Source organism: Sorex fumeus, unplaced genomic scaffold, assembly GCF_029834395.1.
Source record: "Sorex fumeus unplaced genomic scaffold, SorFum_2.1 ptg000130l, whole genome shotgun sequence".
Taxonomy (NCBI): domain Eukaryota; kingdom Metazoa; phylum Chordata; class Mammalia; order Eulipotyphla; family Soricidae; genus Sorex; species Sorex fumeus.
The window spans coordinates 4,564,065-4,581,715 of NW_026606187.1; the positions used below are offsets into that span (position 1 = coordinate 4,564,065).

General features: G+C 39.8%; 1 protein-coding gene across 1 annotated transcript in view; it reads left to right on the top strand.

Annotated features, from left to right (window-relative positions):
- Window positions 1–17,651, top strand: part of LOC130045923 (phospholipid-transporting ATPase ABCA3-like) — a 126,675-nt gene that overhangs the window by 69,500 nt on the left and 39,524 nt on the right. The window contains exons 23-26 of the mRNA XM_056138805.1: window positions 5,444–5,613; window positions 7,565–7,572; window positions 13,554–13,667; window positions 13,894–14,088. Coding sequence (XP_055994780.1) covers window positions 5,444–5,613; window positions 7,565–7,572; window positions 13,554–13,667; window positions 13,894–14,088 — 487 coding nt within the window. The remainder of the gene's footprint in view (window positions 1–5,443; window positions 5,614–7,564; window positions 7,573–13,553; window positions 13,668–13,893; window positions 14,089–17,651) is intronic.

The following is a 17,651-nucleotide window of genomic DNA, read 5'->3' on the forward strand; positions in this document are numbered from 1 at the left end:
TTCTGCCCCTCTCAGAGAGCCCGGCAAGCTACCGAGAGTATCTCGCCCACACGGCAGAGCCTGGCAAGCTACCCGTGACGTATTCGATATGCCAAACACAGTAACAACAAAGTCTCCAATGGAGACGTTACTGGTCCCACTCGAGCAAATCGATGAACAATGGGAGGACAGTGATATATATACAGTGATATATATATGTATATATATATATATAGAGAGAGAGAGATTAATATCCAAGGAGAGGATAAACGCGGGGGAGGGGGCAGGAGGGCTGGTCAATGGTTGAAAGCTTGCCACAAGAATGTGTGGGGAGGGGTGACGAGCAGTTAGGATAAAGAAGAGATCAGCATGACAGTAATAATTAGAAATGAACATTTTGGACAGGAACTGAATGTTGAAAGTAGGTAAATGAATATACCTGATAACCTTTCATTACATATATTGCAAACCTTAAGGTGAGAGAGAGAGAGAGAGAGAGAGAGAGAGAGAGAGAGAGAGAGAGAGAGAGAGAGAGAGAAGGAGAGAAGTGCCTCCATAGTGGCAGGCGGGAGGTCGGGGGTGGGGCCAAAGGCCGTGATGGAAATTGGGGACCATTGGTGGTGGGAAAAGTACACTGGTGAGGGGAGAGGTGTTGGAATATTATGTGACTGAAATTCAATCATGAACAACTTTGTAAATGTTTTTACCTCTGTGATTAAATTAAAAAATTTAAAAAACAAAGATTGTATATGATCAAAATAAAAAGAAAACAAACCTATAAGCAAACAATAACAAAAACTGAATAAAAGGATACAGACAGGCACATATGCTGCCCAAGCCCATGTGCTGCTTTTGCCCACGTGGCCAACCACATGCGGTTCCTGAGCACGTGTCGCCCCCATCTCCCCTCTTGAGATGTGTACTTTCATGCTTTCATGTCTAATGCTGGGGTGTGTGTAGGGGCTCTCTCTACCCTTGGAGAAACCCGCATTCTCCCTTAAGCGTGTTACTCTCCCTCTCTACCACTCTCCCACCCTCTCTCCCTCCCTCTGTCCCTCCCTCCCTTAATCTCTCTCTTCCTCCCTCCCTCTCCCTCCCCCGCCTCTCTCTCAAAAATAAATAAAAAATAAACGGATACAGACAACCATATTTATAACAGATAAAAAGGAAAGGGTGTGTGCAAAGCTTTTAAAAGGTAACATAAATAAATGTTTTTATAATGGCCAAAAGATCATTCATGAAAATGAGTGTATATGAAGCATGAAATGGAGGAACTTGGGGCCTGAGAGGTAATACAGAGGTTAAATCTTTGCCTTGAATGTGACTGATCCAAGTTAGATCCTGACACTGCTTGGGGTCTCCTGAGCACTGCCAGGAGTGACCCCTAAACACAGAGTCAAGAGAAAGTCCCGGGCATAGCTGGAGACCCTTCACACCCTTTTCCCCCCAAAACCCAAGAAGAGATAGGAGTATTAAAATAACATAAATTTTGATTAGCAATCAAAAACCAAAAGCAAGTGAAGTACAAATATCATGCCACTGAAAAACTACTGACTCATCTAGAAAATAAAAGGTGAAAATTTAAAATATCTGGAAAAAAAATGAGTATTCCAATATATGTGGGATATAGAAAAAGCAGTCATAAGAGGGAAGTTTATAATAATAATAAACAATATAGGCCTATTTCACAGAACAAGAATAATCTCAAGAAATATAATCTTGAAATTATATTGAAAGGAACTCGAGGAGAAAGAACAGATGAAGCAAAAAAAAAAAAAACAAACCAGTAGGGGCTGGAGCAATAGTACAACAGGGTAGGGAGTTAGCCTTGCATGTGGCCAACCTGGGTTCGATTCCCAGCATCCCATATGGTCCCCCGAGTACCACCTGCAGTAATTACTGAGTGAAGAGCCAGGAGTAACCCCAGTGCATCTCCAGGTGTGACCCAAAAAGCCAAAAAATAAAAATTAAAAAAATTAATAAAAACCAGCTTTAATTGTTTTTCTTTTTCTATTAAAGCAAAATAGTAAAAATTAGCATAAATAAATTCAAAACAAGTAAGATAATAAAAAATACTAATAAAAGCACTAGTCAGTTTTTTAAATGGATAGACAAATTTGACAATCCTTTAAGGTTTACTAATAAAAATATTTAATAAATAGAACCAGAAATAAAAGGAGTAGTTATAAAATATACCTCGTAAAATACAAAGGATTATAAAACTATGCACAACTGTACATCCCCAAGTTGTAAGATACTGAAGAAGTGGAAAAATTATTAGAACTATATAACCCTACTTTATTGTTCAGAAGCAAAGAAAAAAATTATTATAAGCAAGAAAATTGACACTGTAAAGTCTCCCAATGAATAAATGTCTAGGTCCAGATGATGCTTTATAGTTAGTTCCAAAAAACTTCATAGATTACCTAATATTCAACTCAATTTCGATGAAGTTGTTGTTTTCAATCACTTACACTGGACTTCATAATAATTGTATCACCTTTTACATAAAAGAATTTTTTATAAATTATTTTATACAAGTGTTGTCAACTTTGAATGTATCATTTGAGGTTAAGTGAGTTTAAATCATTTGAGGTTACGTGAGTTTATGGAGGAGATAAAACCTCCATAAAGGGTTTTATTCCCTATGCCATAGATTCACACAGGCCTATTGGGTGATGAAATCTACAGTTTTTCTCTGCTATTTTTTGTTCTTCTCTTTCTGTACTCTGATGTCAGTCTTTTGAGTAGCAATCATATTCCACTTGCTACATATTGTTTACTTCTAGTAAGTAGTTTTTTGTTGAAGTTGTCTTGAGCTTGACATTTACGGTTCTATGCATAGCCCATTTTGAATAGGAAGAAACCAAATCTAGAATTTGTTCGTCTAGAAAACCAGTATTACTTCGTTTTTCATATCTTTTTAAAATAGTTAACAATAGTATTAACTTTGATGGATTTGAAAGTTTATCTTCACAAACCCCAAAATACCCAGGGCCTTTCATGTGGCCGACCTGAGTTCAACTCCCGGCATAGGAGTGATTTCTGAATACAGAGCCAGGAGTAACTCCTGAGCATTGCCAGGTGTACCCACAAAACAAAACAAGAGCCTTTGTCACCAATAGTTTGTTTTAAATGCATCTTCATGATATTTTCAAAAAAAATTTTCTTTTTCTTTTTCAAAGTTCCCTTAGTATTTTCTTGCAGAGATATGGAATTGATTTTTTTTAAACATCCGAACATCTTTAGTGATGTTCCTTTCTACTTTTGGGATATTACTAATTGTTTCTTTTTTATTGAATCACCATGAGATACAAGGCTAGAAAATTGTTCATGATTTGGTTTATTGTGGTTTGCAATAAAGATACTAAAAGGTTATCATGTACATCCCGTTACCTCTTTTCAACGCTTCGTTCTTGTCCAGAGTGATAATTTCCAAATTAAGTTTTAATACTTGTCCTTTCTCTGTGCTGACTGCCCTTCCCCTGGCCCCATTTGTGACAAGCTTTCAACAGTGGGCAAGTCTTCCCAGTATCCCACAAATGAGTGCAATCATTCTATGTCTGTTCGTCTCTTTCTGAATCATTTCACTCAGCATGATACACTTCATGTTTCTAAGCAAATTTCATGACTTCATTTTTCCTGATAGTATTCCATTATGAAGATGTACCATAGTTTCTTAACCCAGTCACCTGTTCTTAGGCACTCAGGTTGTTTCCAGATTCTCGCTGTTGTAAACAATGCTTCAATGAACATACAAGTGCAGATGTTTTTCTACCTTGTATTTTTGAGTTCTCAGGGTATATATTCCCAGATGTTGTATAGCTCGGTTGTATGGAAGCTCAGTTTCTATTTTTTTCCAGAAATGCCTACATACTTCTGCAAAAAGGCTGTACCTCAACTGTTATTCCCAACAGCAATGAGTGAGAGTTCCTTTCTCCTCACATCTTACCAGCAATTGTTGTTATGGTTCTTTTTGATGCTTGCCATCTCTGTGGTGTGAGATGGTATCTCATTGTTGTTTTGATTTGCATCTCCTGATTATTAGTGATGTAGAACATTTTTTCATGTGTCTTTTGGCCATTTGTATTTCTTCTTTGAGGAAGTATCTGTTGATTTCTTCTCCCCATTTATGTTTTATTCTTGTGAAGTTCTACCAGTGCTTTAAATATTTTTTATATCTTTGATATTAATAACTACTTATCAGATGGGTATTGAGTAAATAATTTTAACCATTTTTTGGGCTGTCTTTGTATCTTAGACACCATTTCTTTTGAGGTGAAGAAGTTTCTTAGTTTCATGTGGTCCCTTTTGTTTATCTTTGCGTATCCTAGTTCAGTTGGTATTGAAGTTTTTTTTTTTTAACACTAATTGTCACTGTCACTGTCCTCTCCTTGTTCATCGATTCTGCTCGAGCGGGTCTAGTAACGTCTCCATCGTGAGACTTGTTGTTACTGTGTTTGGCATATCAAATACTTCACGGGTAGCTTGCCAGGCTTTGCCGTGCGGGCGAGATACTCTTGGTAGCTTGCCAGGCTCTCCTAGAGGGGTGGAGGAATCGAACTCTGGTCGACTGTGTTGGCCCAAGGCAACCACCCTACCCGCTGTGCTACACATATTTTAAGGTTGTAACTTAGTAACTCTTCAAAACATGTTGCCATACATACCTAACACCAAAGTATAAAACCACTTTTAGCATCAGTACATTAAACTTATTCCCCCCTCTTTAACCTCCCTTTATCACATCCCTTCTGTAGCTTTAATGGAACATAGATTATATTTTTCTTAGAGCACGGTCACGGTTCTCCTGTTGTTCATTGATTTGCTTGAGCGAGCCCCAATAACGTCCCCATCGTGAGACTTGTTGTTACTGTGTTTGGCATATTGAATACGTAATGGGTAGCTTGCCAGGCTTTGCTGTGCGGGCGAGATAGTCTCGGTAGCTTGCCGGGCTCTCCAAGAGGGGCGGAGGAATCGAACCTGGCTCGGCCGGGCTGGCTGCACACAAGGCAAACGCTCTACCGCTGTGCTATCACTCCAGATATTATGTTTTATTCTTTCTTACTATTTTCTTCCAAAGAATTTTTTTAAAAGTCAGCCAGTTGCCATTAATGCTTAAACATTTTTACCTTTCCAAAACTTTATAAATGTTTTTGTGAGAATTTTCAATTTAATACTTCTAATTATCAATTTAATGTTTTATTATTTTGAAAGACTTTTAGCATGTATATAGCATTTATTATATAGAGATAGAAAGCAAAATATGTATGTATACTTTATTGCAATCATATTCATGAACATTTGTCTTCAAAATTGTTAAAATAACATTCATGTAGCAGGATAATTACATCTATTTTAAATAATTTAACCTAAATGTTTTAATTCCTTTTTATTCTTTTTTATTGTACTATTAGCCAGTGCTTTGCAGCAATAATTTCTACTTTTCCTCCTCAGGTGACCATAGTGTTTATTCCTTGAATAAGAAAATGATTGGAAGACCCCTGATCAGAATGGTTATTATAGGTTTTATTTGCCTTTTCTTGATCATCTTTTTGGAAACTACTTTCTGGAAAATAAAAATATTTTTCAATAAATATATTTTATTTGGTATATATAAAGCATGCAAGAAGGTGAGTAACTAAGATTAGACCATAAGAATAATGTGAGAATTGGAGCTACAGTATTGAGGGTAGGACACATACCTTACACACAGTCAACCAAGGTTGGACTCTTGCCAACACATACAATCCCCCAGAGCCTGCCAGGAGTGACATCTGAGTATAGAGCCAGAAGTAATCCTGCAGCACTGCTGTGTGTGTCCCTCAAAAAACACACAATCAATTTTTTCTTTGTTTTTTAAATATATATATAATATATATATTGCTTTTTGGGTCACACCTGGCAATGCACAGGGGTTACTCCTGGCTCTGCACTCAGGAGTTACTAGTGGCGGTGCTCAGGGAACCATCTGGGATGATGGGAATTGAATCCGGGTCGGCCGCGTGCAAGGCAAACGCCCTACCCGCTGTGCTGTGTCTCCAGCCCCTCAATTATTTTTTTAAGGAAAAGAATCACTTAAAAATTGAACATTAAACATGAAGGAATATATTTGTGGATTATTGCATTGATAAGTATATGAAAGAAAATGCTGACAGAAATATATTTTTTGACTGAGATATATTGCTTATAATTTACATACATTAGACTACATTTACTTATTAATCATTTCAAATAACCAAATTTTATCTTCCTTAAGTTTTCTCTTTTATTATTTTCTGTTTTATTAATTTATGGGTCTTAACCTTTATGTTTCTTCCTATTAATGCTTTCCTTCTTTTAGTATCATTTTGCAATTCTTAATGCTTATATATTTAAAGTCTTTAATTTTTCTAAAATAACCACTTAATGTTAGATATTTCCCTATAGTCTGTGTTCTAATTTTCCCCTGAAAATTTGTTATGCATATTTTAATATCACTCAAGTTGTTAAAATTTTATAATCGTTAACATTTTATAATTCTGGTATCATTCCGTTTGTGCATGAATTAACTTAAATGTCAGTGGAATAATTACAAATATTTATGTGTCTAACTATATTATTGCCATTATTAGCTTGTTTGTCTTGCCATCCAATAATATTTTCTGTATTATTTTCATCTAAAGTATTGATATTTTTCCTGTAACTTAGCATATAGTCAATCTTGGCAATACTCCTTATATTCTTAATGTAACTTGGTTTTGCACTTGTTGTGGTGGTGGGTTCTTGCTCTGTGAGGTGAAAAAAATTAGGTAGCAGAGTTAGGCTTACAAGAAGCAGATATTTTTCTCTAAGCTGCGGGTAGCACAGATGACTGAGCAAGAGAGAACTGTGTCTCTGCTGATGTAGCAAGGCTGTCTTCTTCTCCAAACAGTGCCTCTGCAGAGGTTTTTTAAATGTATAACCTGTTCCTAGGTATGTCCAGGTGGTGACATGGGGGCCTCAAGTTGGTTCCCTGTTCTTGTAAGGTAAGCTGAGGATAGCAGAAACCATTTGAACTTGAAAAATCTTTGTTCAGTTTTGTTCCCTATGGAACGGGAGAGAAAAAACAGCCAAGTTTTGAAAAAAGCTTGATATCTTGACAGAACAACCCAAACTAGAAGTCATGGGTGTTTGAAACCACACCCATGCTGTGGAAGGGTCTTTGTAACTGATTCTTGAACTATGGCAAGGGGCAACAAAATATATTAACATTTTTAATAAAAGTAGCATCAACCAATAACCAATCCCCCCTGTCGAGACATTATTGCAGAAACTTCTGAGGTACTTCAATGCTGTCTTTTTTTTAAATTGAAGTGAGTCAGATATTCCTGAGAAATATTATAGTGTTTTCCATAAGGGATGAACTAGATAACATTCTCACCAGGGATGTATGATATTTTCTTTTTCTCCACATTCCAGTCAGCACAGGTTGTTTCTACCCATTCTGAAATATGCCATTCTCACTGGTGTGAAGTGATATCTCATTGTAGTCTTAATTTGAAATTCCTTGATAAAAAGTGATGATGAACACTTTTTTATATCAAACTAGCCTTCTTCTTCTTCAAAGAAGTGTCTGTTCATTTTATATTTTTAAATGTGATTATTGGATTTATTGCTGTTGATCTTTGTGTATCTTAGATATTAACCCTGTATGTAACATATGGTGTGAAAGTCTTTTCCTTCCATGTCAGTAAGGTGTCCTTTAATTTTTTTTTTTTTTGCTTTTTAGGGTCACAACCCGTGATGCTCAGGGGTTACTCCTGGCGTTTCACGCAGGAATTACTCCTGGCAGTGATGGGGGACTCTGAGTTGCTGGGGATCGAACCTAGGTCGGCCACGTGCAAGGCAAACACCCTACCCGCTGTACTATCACTCCAGCCCTGGTGTCCTTTAATTTTGCCATGCTGTAGCACTGTCCTCCCATTGTTCATTGATTTGCTCGAGTGGGCCCAGTAACGCCTCCATTGTGAGACTTGTTGTTACTGTGGCATATCGAATACGTCATGGGTAGCTTGTCAGGCTTTGCTGTGCAGGCAAGATACACTCAGTAGCTTTCCTCAGAAGGGTGGAGGAATCTAATCTGGGCCAACCAGTCGGCCGCGTGCAAGGCAAATGCCTTACCCACTGTGCTAACGCTCCAGCCCATTTAGTGTGTCTGTATTTAAATTTTGCCAGGCAGAAACTTTTAAATTTGATTTCTCTGAGAGCTCCCTGTTTCCCTGACGGAGATGATAGTGGAGTTCTGATGTAGATGAGCAAACTTCTGAGATGGGTGGTCAAATATTCCTTGAAATTTTCAGATTCGGGGAAACAAATTGATTAGGAAACAAAAAATGTTTATTAAGGTGTCTAAAGAACACCAATAGAAGGGGAAGAATCACTTGATCACTTGACATTTCTTTGCTCATCGATTTGCTCAAGCAGGTACCAGTAATGTCTCCATTCATCCCTGTCGCATGCTAATGTAGCCCAATGGCATCTGCTCCTTCTAGGAACACAAAGAGCCTCAAACCAATTGTTCAAGGTCTTGACGAAGAAGTGTGACCATCTCATAGGTGGGCAGTCATGCCATCTTTTGACATCCTGTAGAATCCAGTTGGTAATGGCTCTAGTCCAGCGGTCATCTCCAAATCTCATTACATGTCCAGCCCATCTGATTTTCAACACTTTGGCAAATGAGACAGCATCCCTGATTCTTGATCGTCGACGGAGGTTGGAACTCCAGATTCTTTATCTCATTTGAGTGAAGCATGATTCTCTAAGCACAGCTCTTTCAATTCCTCTTTGGGAGACCCAAATAGCGTTCTCATCCTATTTTTGTAGAGCCCAGGTCTCTGAGGTGTACGTTAATGCAGAAACAACAGTGGAATTGAAGAGATGTACCCGAAGCTGGAGGTTCTTCGTCCTCTTAGCTATTTCTTCAATGCTCTTGAAGGCATTCCAAGCTGCTCACTTTCTCCTGCGCAACTCAGGTGTCAGGTCATTAATCATGTTGACTTCTCAACCTAGGTACATATAACTGTTGATTCAGAGATGTTCGTCCCGTTGAGAGTGAATGGAACGTCAGGAATGAGACTGTTTCTCATAAACATTGTTTTTGTGAGATTCAGCTGTAGTTCAACCTTTCCACACTCACAGTTGAAGTCGGCCAGCATTTGTGCCGCTTGGCTGATGTTTGGTTTTATAAGAACGATGTCATCAGCGAAGCAGAGGTGGCGTAGTTGCCGACCGTCTATCTTCACTCCATTCCTTCCCATTCCAGTCATCACATGATGTTCTCGAGGTGGCACTGAAGAGTTTTGATGAAATGGTATCACCCTGCCGAACCCCTCTCTTGATGTCAATGGTCATCTCCCTGTAGAATGGTGAGATCCTGGTAGTGAATCCGCAATACAGCTCACAGAGGATCCTGATGTATTGAATTTGAATGCCCTGTGTGGCTAGGACTTCAATGACCACTTCAGTCTCAGCACAATCAAAGGCCTTCTTTAAATCAATGGACTTTAGATAGAGTGGCAACTCCTGAGACACTTCAATGAGCTTGGTTATCGTGTGGATATGGTTGATTGTGCTAAATCCTTTTCGAAAACTGGCTTGCTTGCATGGTTGTCCTTCATCTAGTGTTCTGCCGATCCTATTCAGGATGAGTGAACAGCTTGTGAACGACAGACAACAGGCAGATCAGGCGATAGTTGCCAATGTTGTGGATGTCTCCTTCCTTGTACAGTCCTGCTGGTTTTCCATTGGGATGGATCCTTGCGTTCAGACAGGAAGCGTGTGAAGAGCCAAGCCAGTGTATTGATGAATACTGGTGGCAGGTTCTTCAGGTGTTCGGGTCTGACCTTGTCTGAGCTGGGTACTGTTTGCTTCTTTACCAACAAAATGACGTGTCAGATTTCGGAAGGGAGAACTTTTGGAATGACATATCCATCCTGCAGAATTTGGGATTTGGGCAGGTGGACATGTCTATCAAAGAGATCCGAGTAAAAGTCATGGATAATCTTCTCCATTGCCCTTCCGGAAGATGTGATAGATCCATCAGGACGCCGGAGGGCAGTCATCTTTGTCTTGTAGTTGGCAAAGGACAGGTGGGCATTTCGAATGCTTTTCCCGGCCTCTGTTGCACCTACCAGCACTGCTGCTCTTCTCTCTTTGAGGTCTTCCTTTATCGCGTCTCTGCACTGCTTTGCGAGTTCAGAGGTTTGCTTGCAGTTGCTTAAGGCTTGCACCAAGCCACATTAGCAAATGAGCTCTAGTTTTCAAAGATAGTCATCTTTTTGTGACTCTCTCTCGGCGCTCTTTGCACAATCATGGAGGTGTTGAACCAGTCGATCATATTCCTCGTCAATGTTGTCAATGATGGCATCTTCCCATGTTGCAGCAATAGTGCCAAAGAGCTCCCAGTTGGTGGTCGTTCTGGGAGTTCTCTTCTTAAATTTTTCAGCTCTTTCTCCCCGCTCTGTGAAGTAGAATTTTGCATGAAAGAAACGGTGGTCCAATCCCTTTTGGAATTTTGGGACAACAGCGACATTGGTCAGGCAAGACAATCGATTGAATATGATATGATCAATTTTGTTGTAGAACCGTCACAGCAGCCAGGCAGACCTCCATTATTTCCACTACCTCCACTACCCTGACACCAACACACTCCAGGACGCTTTCTTCCGGACACTCAGGCCGAGACTCACACACGAGTGAAGCTCAACAGAGCGAGGAAAGTGAAACTCTGTGACCTCGGACTCCAGGCTCAATGTACCCAGGAACAAAGATCCTCTGCCTGCTCCCATCAGTCAAACAGACCTCCACTACCTCCACTACCCGACCGCTGACACACTCCAGGACGTTTTCCAGATTCATTGCAGCCACGCGACACATCATAAAACAATACAAGACTACTGCACCATATTTGATTGCGTTGAAATATGGTTTGAACCATGGGAACACCTGCAAGGATGATTAGAGGCCTCCCTAAAAGCCTCTATCCCTCTCGGAGAGCCTGGCAAGCTACTGAGAGTGTTCCGCCCACATGGCAGAGCCTGGCAAGCTATCCGTGGTGTATTCAATATGCCAAAACCAGTAAATACTAGGGGAAGAGTGTCCCTACCAAAAAGGTTCCCAAATTCTCAAATATAGGTGGATGGATGACTGGAAACGATTACCTTCAGGCTGGAAGGTGCACTATGGCTCATTTCATTAACCAGGGCCTTTGAAGAGGTCCTTTAGATTTTCCAGAGGTTGAGATTGACATTCCCTGTCCAAGTGGTCTGCTGGAGTCTGGGTTTCCTCTTCCTTTGTGAAGAACCATTGGAATGAGAGTCTCTGGCTCAGGATGTGAATGGTATATCCAGTTCTTCATCAAGAGTGATGGATCCAGTGTGTGATACCCAGGAGCTGAATATTTAGAGAATGGAACCTGGTCCTTTCAGAGCATTTGTAGTTATGGTGAATCTGTTTTGTGTTCTGAGTTGTCTGAGTTCACTGAGTTCTCTGGAGTGGCACATATTTACCTGTGGCTCCAATAGTCTGTGAAATCGAGCCACTCCCATGCTCAGAGGATAATTTTAGAGTCTTGTCCAACACCTTTAATGTTCCCCTATCCCATTCCTACCCTGTTAATTCTGAAGTTTCTAGTCTTGTAGCTACTGAAGCATCAGGTTCATAATAATTAATTTTCCTCTAGTGAGAACACCCACGCTAGAATATTCTACCTTGTGATTCTCGGTGGCAATCTTGTAACCAGTGATTATTTTTTATATCACTGAAAGGGTTCTGGAGGGGGGTCTGTTTGAGCACCCATCTTTTCAGTATGTTTTCTTGCAGTAACACTTTTCCTAGGAATGCCAGAGGTGCCTAGGGCATAACTGTATTCTTCTTTTTTTTTTTACTTTTTGGATCATACCAACAATGCTTCGGGTTTACTCCTGGCTCTGCACTCAGGTATTACTCCTGGCATCACTTGGAGGATGGAGGATGCTGGGGATTGAACCCAGGTCAACTGCATGCAAGGCAAACACCCTACCCGCTGTACTATTGTTCCGGCCCCAAGTCTAGGGCATTCCTAAGAGCTATAACCAGAGATCAGTTAGTCTCCATAGGACCCTTTAAAGATCCTTTGCCAGTGCTCAGTCATGATCCAATTTTAATAACTCACCTAGCCTATCCCTGGATCCATACGTCTGTTTCTCCGTATCTGGGGTAACCTTTTTGTGATCTTACAAACACACAAGCAAGAAGCGGTATCCTGGTGGCATGGTGGTGTTGTCTCTCACCAGATTCAGCACCTCTAGTGATTGAGTGAGTCAGAACCCATCAATAGGGGGTCTCTGCATCCCTTGAGTTAATGAGGAGTTGCTGAGTGAGAGATAAAACATGCTTCACAGGCCAGAGAGCCATATCCCCCTAGTCCATGAGTTCAAAATTTCTTACAAAGAACTTCCTTACAGTACAACTCTACTGGTCTAAGACAGAAACCACTGATTAACCCTTGGAGAACTTGAAAGTGTCACCACTGCCGGTGGGGGAAGTTGGGAACAACTAAGAACAGATTAGTGAATTTTCAGAAGGTTGTTTAGGGACCCAAAATCAGAAATTGGGGAATGCTTGTCCACCTATGCCTGAGGGAATTTCAAGCAAGTGTGACAATCCACTGAACTGCCTTATGCTGGCTTTGCAGTGACAGTTCACAAGCAAACAAAATTTGGTGTTCATATTCATGACCACCGGCCAGACCTCAAAACTAACACTTACTGGATGTAGAACTAAGTGGCGTCTCCCACGTGTAGCATGTCTCTGTGTCCCCGTGTGTTTTTCTCTGTTTTTCTGCCCTATATGTTCCCTGCTCCTCCTCTACGTATCTCTCTTAATCACCTTCTGTCCAGCGAAGTATTATTTTCCTATGGCCACTCCATTGAAGTCAATTTACTTGGAGGTTCAAAGATAACTCCCAAACTATGCGACTCTCTTGTTGTCCTGTTCGTCTCTATTGGAAGTGAAACAAAGAACCTCCTTTGAGGTTCTATCATGACCCTGTATCTTATGATCTTTATAGCCTACAGTAAACTAGATTAGACCTTGAAGACCTGGCCTGTGAGTTTTCAAGTCGTAATTTTGATCAGTCTGAATGATTGCTTTTAAAGGTTTAATGTACACCATTTATCATGCTAATTCACACTCTATACCGAGTGCAGAACAGTTTTTCTTTCTTTCTTCCCAAATCCCCGGACTCTTTGGTCTAATATAGCATCCCTTATTTAACAATAAATCAAGCTGTACATTAGATGATGATGTGTATCACTGTAGCATTGTCCTCCCATTGTTCATTGATTTGCTCGAGTGGGCATCAGTAACATCTCCATTGTGAGACTTGTTACTGTTTTTAGCATTTCAAATATGCCATGGAGATGGATGATGTGTAATATTCATATATTTTTAAATGGCTCAGATCTTCTATTTTGTCATCACTTAGATTATCATTCAGTTTAGCTTTCATGAAGAGACTCATTCTAGACCAGATGCCTAAATACCATTCATCTCTATGATTCTTAAAATAAAAATAGGAATCCTTGGAATTAGAGGAAGAAGATGAAGATGTAAAAAATGAAAGAAACAGAGTCCTGACAGAGACACCAGAATTGCTAAATTCAGCATTAATTCTAAAGGAAGTCATAAAGGTATCAGCATTTGTGAACTAACAAATTATTGCTTCATTCATACATAACAATTCATCATTCCTACATAACTTTTCCTTTTGGTGTTTATGACTTTGTGAGTATGTGTTCTCCTGGTATAATATAAAAATTCTTACAAAAAAATTCAAAGTTCTCTATAACACTAGGGAAGTTTCTTGTACTTTATCTGTACATATTCCTCACTATGTCGTGTTTCTATATGCTTTAGATATATTTTAAGTATCCAGTTGTTATGGCCTTGAAAAATATCTCCCTCTCAGTTCAAAAAGGGGAGTGCTTTGGATTGATAGGATATACTGGAGCTGGAAAAACGAGTCTATTTCGAATCCTGACAGAAGAAAAGACTGTTACCTCTGGGGAGGTGTTTATTGATGGCTTTAACATCACTGAAAATATTCAAAAGGTAAGATGAGATTGCAGTCTATTATGAGAAGCATATGATAACATGAGGTGCAGGTCACAAGCTAGAGATGGTAATATGGTAATCGTGGAATATATTGATATTAGCACTACAAACTACATCTGTACATTCTAGAGTGAAAACTATTTTGATTTTTTTCATTGGTTTGTTATTTTTTTACCATGTAGTAATTAGAGGGTTAATTTTACTCCTTGATAGATGTTTGATTATCACCATTGCTTTTCAGTGCCATTCATGTCCATCACCAAAATAACTGTTAGTCCCACACTTCCCCTCATCCATTAGAGTAGATAGAGTTTTGAGAAGAGATAGTGAGAAAAAAGAAGAAGATTATAGGATATATTCTTTTCTCTTCTTTGAGACTGCTAGAGTACAAGGCAAATTCCTTGAATACTATATCAGTAAAGGCACTATAAAGAAGAAAAATTGGGGAAAATACTACTGACAATTGAGTTACAACTGGACCTTGATTCATTTATGTAACTGATTATGTCACATAAATGAATCAAGAACTGATTATGTGACTCATATGCATGTGTAAGGCCCTGGATTTTATTCCTGGCATCACATAAAAGAGAAAAAATGTTGATTAAATATACAAAATCAAAGTAAACAATTTACGCCTCTTTTGTAAAAATGGCTCTCATCAAAGTGACTTCTATGAAAGTAAATTCCTTAGACAAAAGTGATAGCCCTGCATCAACCAGTAATTGACTAAACATACAAACTAGCAGAGAGCGGATAACCAATAGAAGAAGCAAAATAGAGAGATTCAAGATAATTGAGTGGCTAAATGTATCAGATACAAGTAAATGTCTGGCAAGAGAAAGCCTAAATGTTGTCTATCTCATAAATTTAGTAACTAGAACCTCAGGTAAAGAAAACTTGCTTCTTACAGCTCTTGGTTCCTTGGGATACTGTAATCACTGATAGGAAGATGGGGCTGCATTAACATGTTTGAAATCGGATGGATGGTCTGGTATCAGAAGTAAAACAAAAATTTTGGGTCAATACCTTGCATATATTTATCTTTGAAGCAAAGGGATATATTAGCATTCTCTTGAAATAGTAATCGGAGATGTTTTATTAAAGCACTTGATCATATTAGAAGCAAAGAAGCTAAATAAAAGGAAACGTGATTTATGATTATAGGAGGTGAGTTTCTGTTACATATCTCTTGAGAAGAAAGGGATAAATGAATTTAACCATAAATATCCTTATCCATGTCACTTATCAAATCCCTTTGGGTATCATGGTGGCAAAGTTTGTGAAAACTGGTAGAAAGGTTAAATGTAGTAACAAAGAGAAAAATCTGCTCGGACCCCACAAATTTATAGAAAGTGTCAAAATTTAAAATAATGAGGCATACAGGCAAAAAATAAACAAAGATATAACAAACTTTCATTTGTTTCGTTTCTCTATATACCATGGGTTAAGAAGGATGAGGAAGGAAAGGTTGATAAAATAAAAAAATAAAAAACACGAACTTGGCCATAAGCATTGATTCATTCGAATGCCTAACAACCCAAATCAGATGATTACACTTGAATAGATGAGGCTCACTGCCAGAAGTTTCTATCTTCGTTGTCTACGCACCAACATCCAATTAGGGCGAAAGAGAAATTGAGAAGTTCTACATGGAGCTGGAGAAGTTCTATAAAGAAGACCACACCTTCTATAAGATCGGTGATTTTAAAACCAAGATAGGACCGAGAAGATCAGCCAAAGAACTCCACATTGGGCCCCGTGGCCTAGAATGGAACAAACAGGGTAAGAGACTGTCTGAGTTCATCATGTCGAGCAAGACACCCATGGTAACTCACAATTCAAGAAGGCCGAATCTAAACGTTGGACATGGGAGTCTCCCGATGGATGGTTCCACAACAAAATTGACCACATCATGTTCAACCAAGGGTATTGCCTGACTGATGTCGCTGTTGTCCCAAAATTCCAAACAGGATCAGACCAAGGTCTCCTTCATGCAAAATTCTACTTCACAGAGCAGGGAAGAAAGGGCTGCAAAGTTTAAGAAGAGAACTCCCAGAATGACCAACTGGGAGCTCTTTGGCACTATTGCGGCAACATGGGAAGATGCCATTGTTGACAACATTGACGACGAATATGATCGACTGGTTTAGCACCTCCATGATTGTGCAAGGAACACCAAGAGAGAGAGAGCCACAAAAAGATGCCTGTCTTTGAAAACTCTCGAGGTCATTCGCCAACGTGGCTTGGCACAAGTCTCAGGCAACAGCAAGCAAATGTATGAGCTCGCAAAGCAGTGCAGAGACACGATAAAGGAAGACCTCAAAGAGAGAAAAGCAGACGTGCTGGCAGATGCGGCAGAAGCTGGGAAAAGCATTCACAATGCCCACCTGTCCTTCGCCAACTACAAGACCAAGATGACTGCCCTCCAACGTCCTGATGGATCTATCACATCTTCCAGAAGGGCAATGGAGAAGATTATTCATGACTTCTACTCAGATCTCTTTGATAGTCATGTCCACCTGCTCACATCCCAAATTACGCAGGATGGATATGTCATTCCCAACGTTCTCCCTTCCAAAATCCGACATGCTATTTTGTCAGTAAAGAAGCAAACAGCACCTGGCCCAGTCAAGGTCAGACCCAAACACCTGAAGAACCTGCCGTTAGTACTCATTAATATACTGGCTTGGCTCTTCACACGCTACCTGTCTGAATTCAAGGTTCCATCCCAATGGAAAACCAGCAGGACTGTACAAGAAGGGAGACATCCACATTGGCAACTATCGCCCAATCTGCCTGTTGTCTGTTGTCTACAAGCTGTTCATTCAAGTCATCCTGAATAGGATTGGCAGAACATTAGATGAAGGATAACCATGAAAGCAAGCCAGGTTCCAAAAAGTATTCAGCATGATTGACCATAGCCACACGATAACAAAGCTCTTTGAGGCTTTTCAGGAGTTCAAGATGCCGCTCTACCTAACATTCATTGATTTAAAGAAGGCCTTTGATTCTGTTGAGACTGAAGCGGTTTATCGAAGTCCTAGCCAAATAGGGCGTTCAAACTCAATACATCAGGATCCCCCGTGAGCTGTATTGCGGATTCACTACCAGGATTTCACCATTATACAAGGAAGTGATCATCCATGTCAAGAGAGGTGTTCGGCAGGATAATACCATTTCACCGAAACTCTTCAGTGCCACCCTCGAGAACATCATGTGATGACTGGAATGGGAAGGAATGGGGGTGAAGATAGACAGTCGGCAACTACGCCACCTCTGCTTCGCTGATGACATCGTTCTAATAACACCAAGTGGCACAAACGCTGGCCGACTTCGACTGTGAGTGTGGAAAAGTCGTACTACAGCTGAATCTCACAAAGACAATGTTTATGAGAAACGGTCTCATTCCTGATATTCCATTCGCTCTCAATGGAATGAATATCTCCGAATGCAATAGTTATGTGTACCTAGGTTGAGAAGTCAACATGACGAATGACCTGACACCAGAATTGCGCAGGAGGAAGAGAGCAGCTTGGAACGCCTTCAAGAGTGTCAAA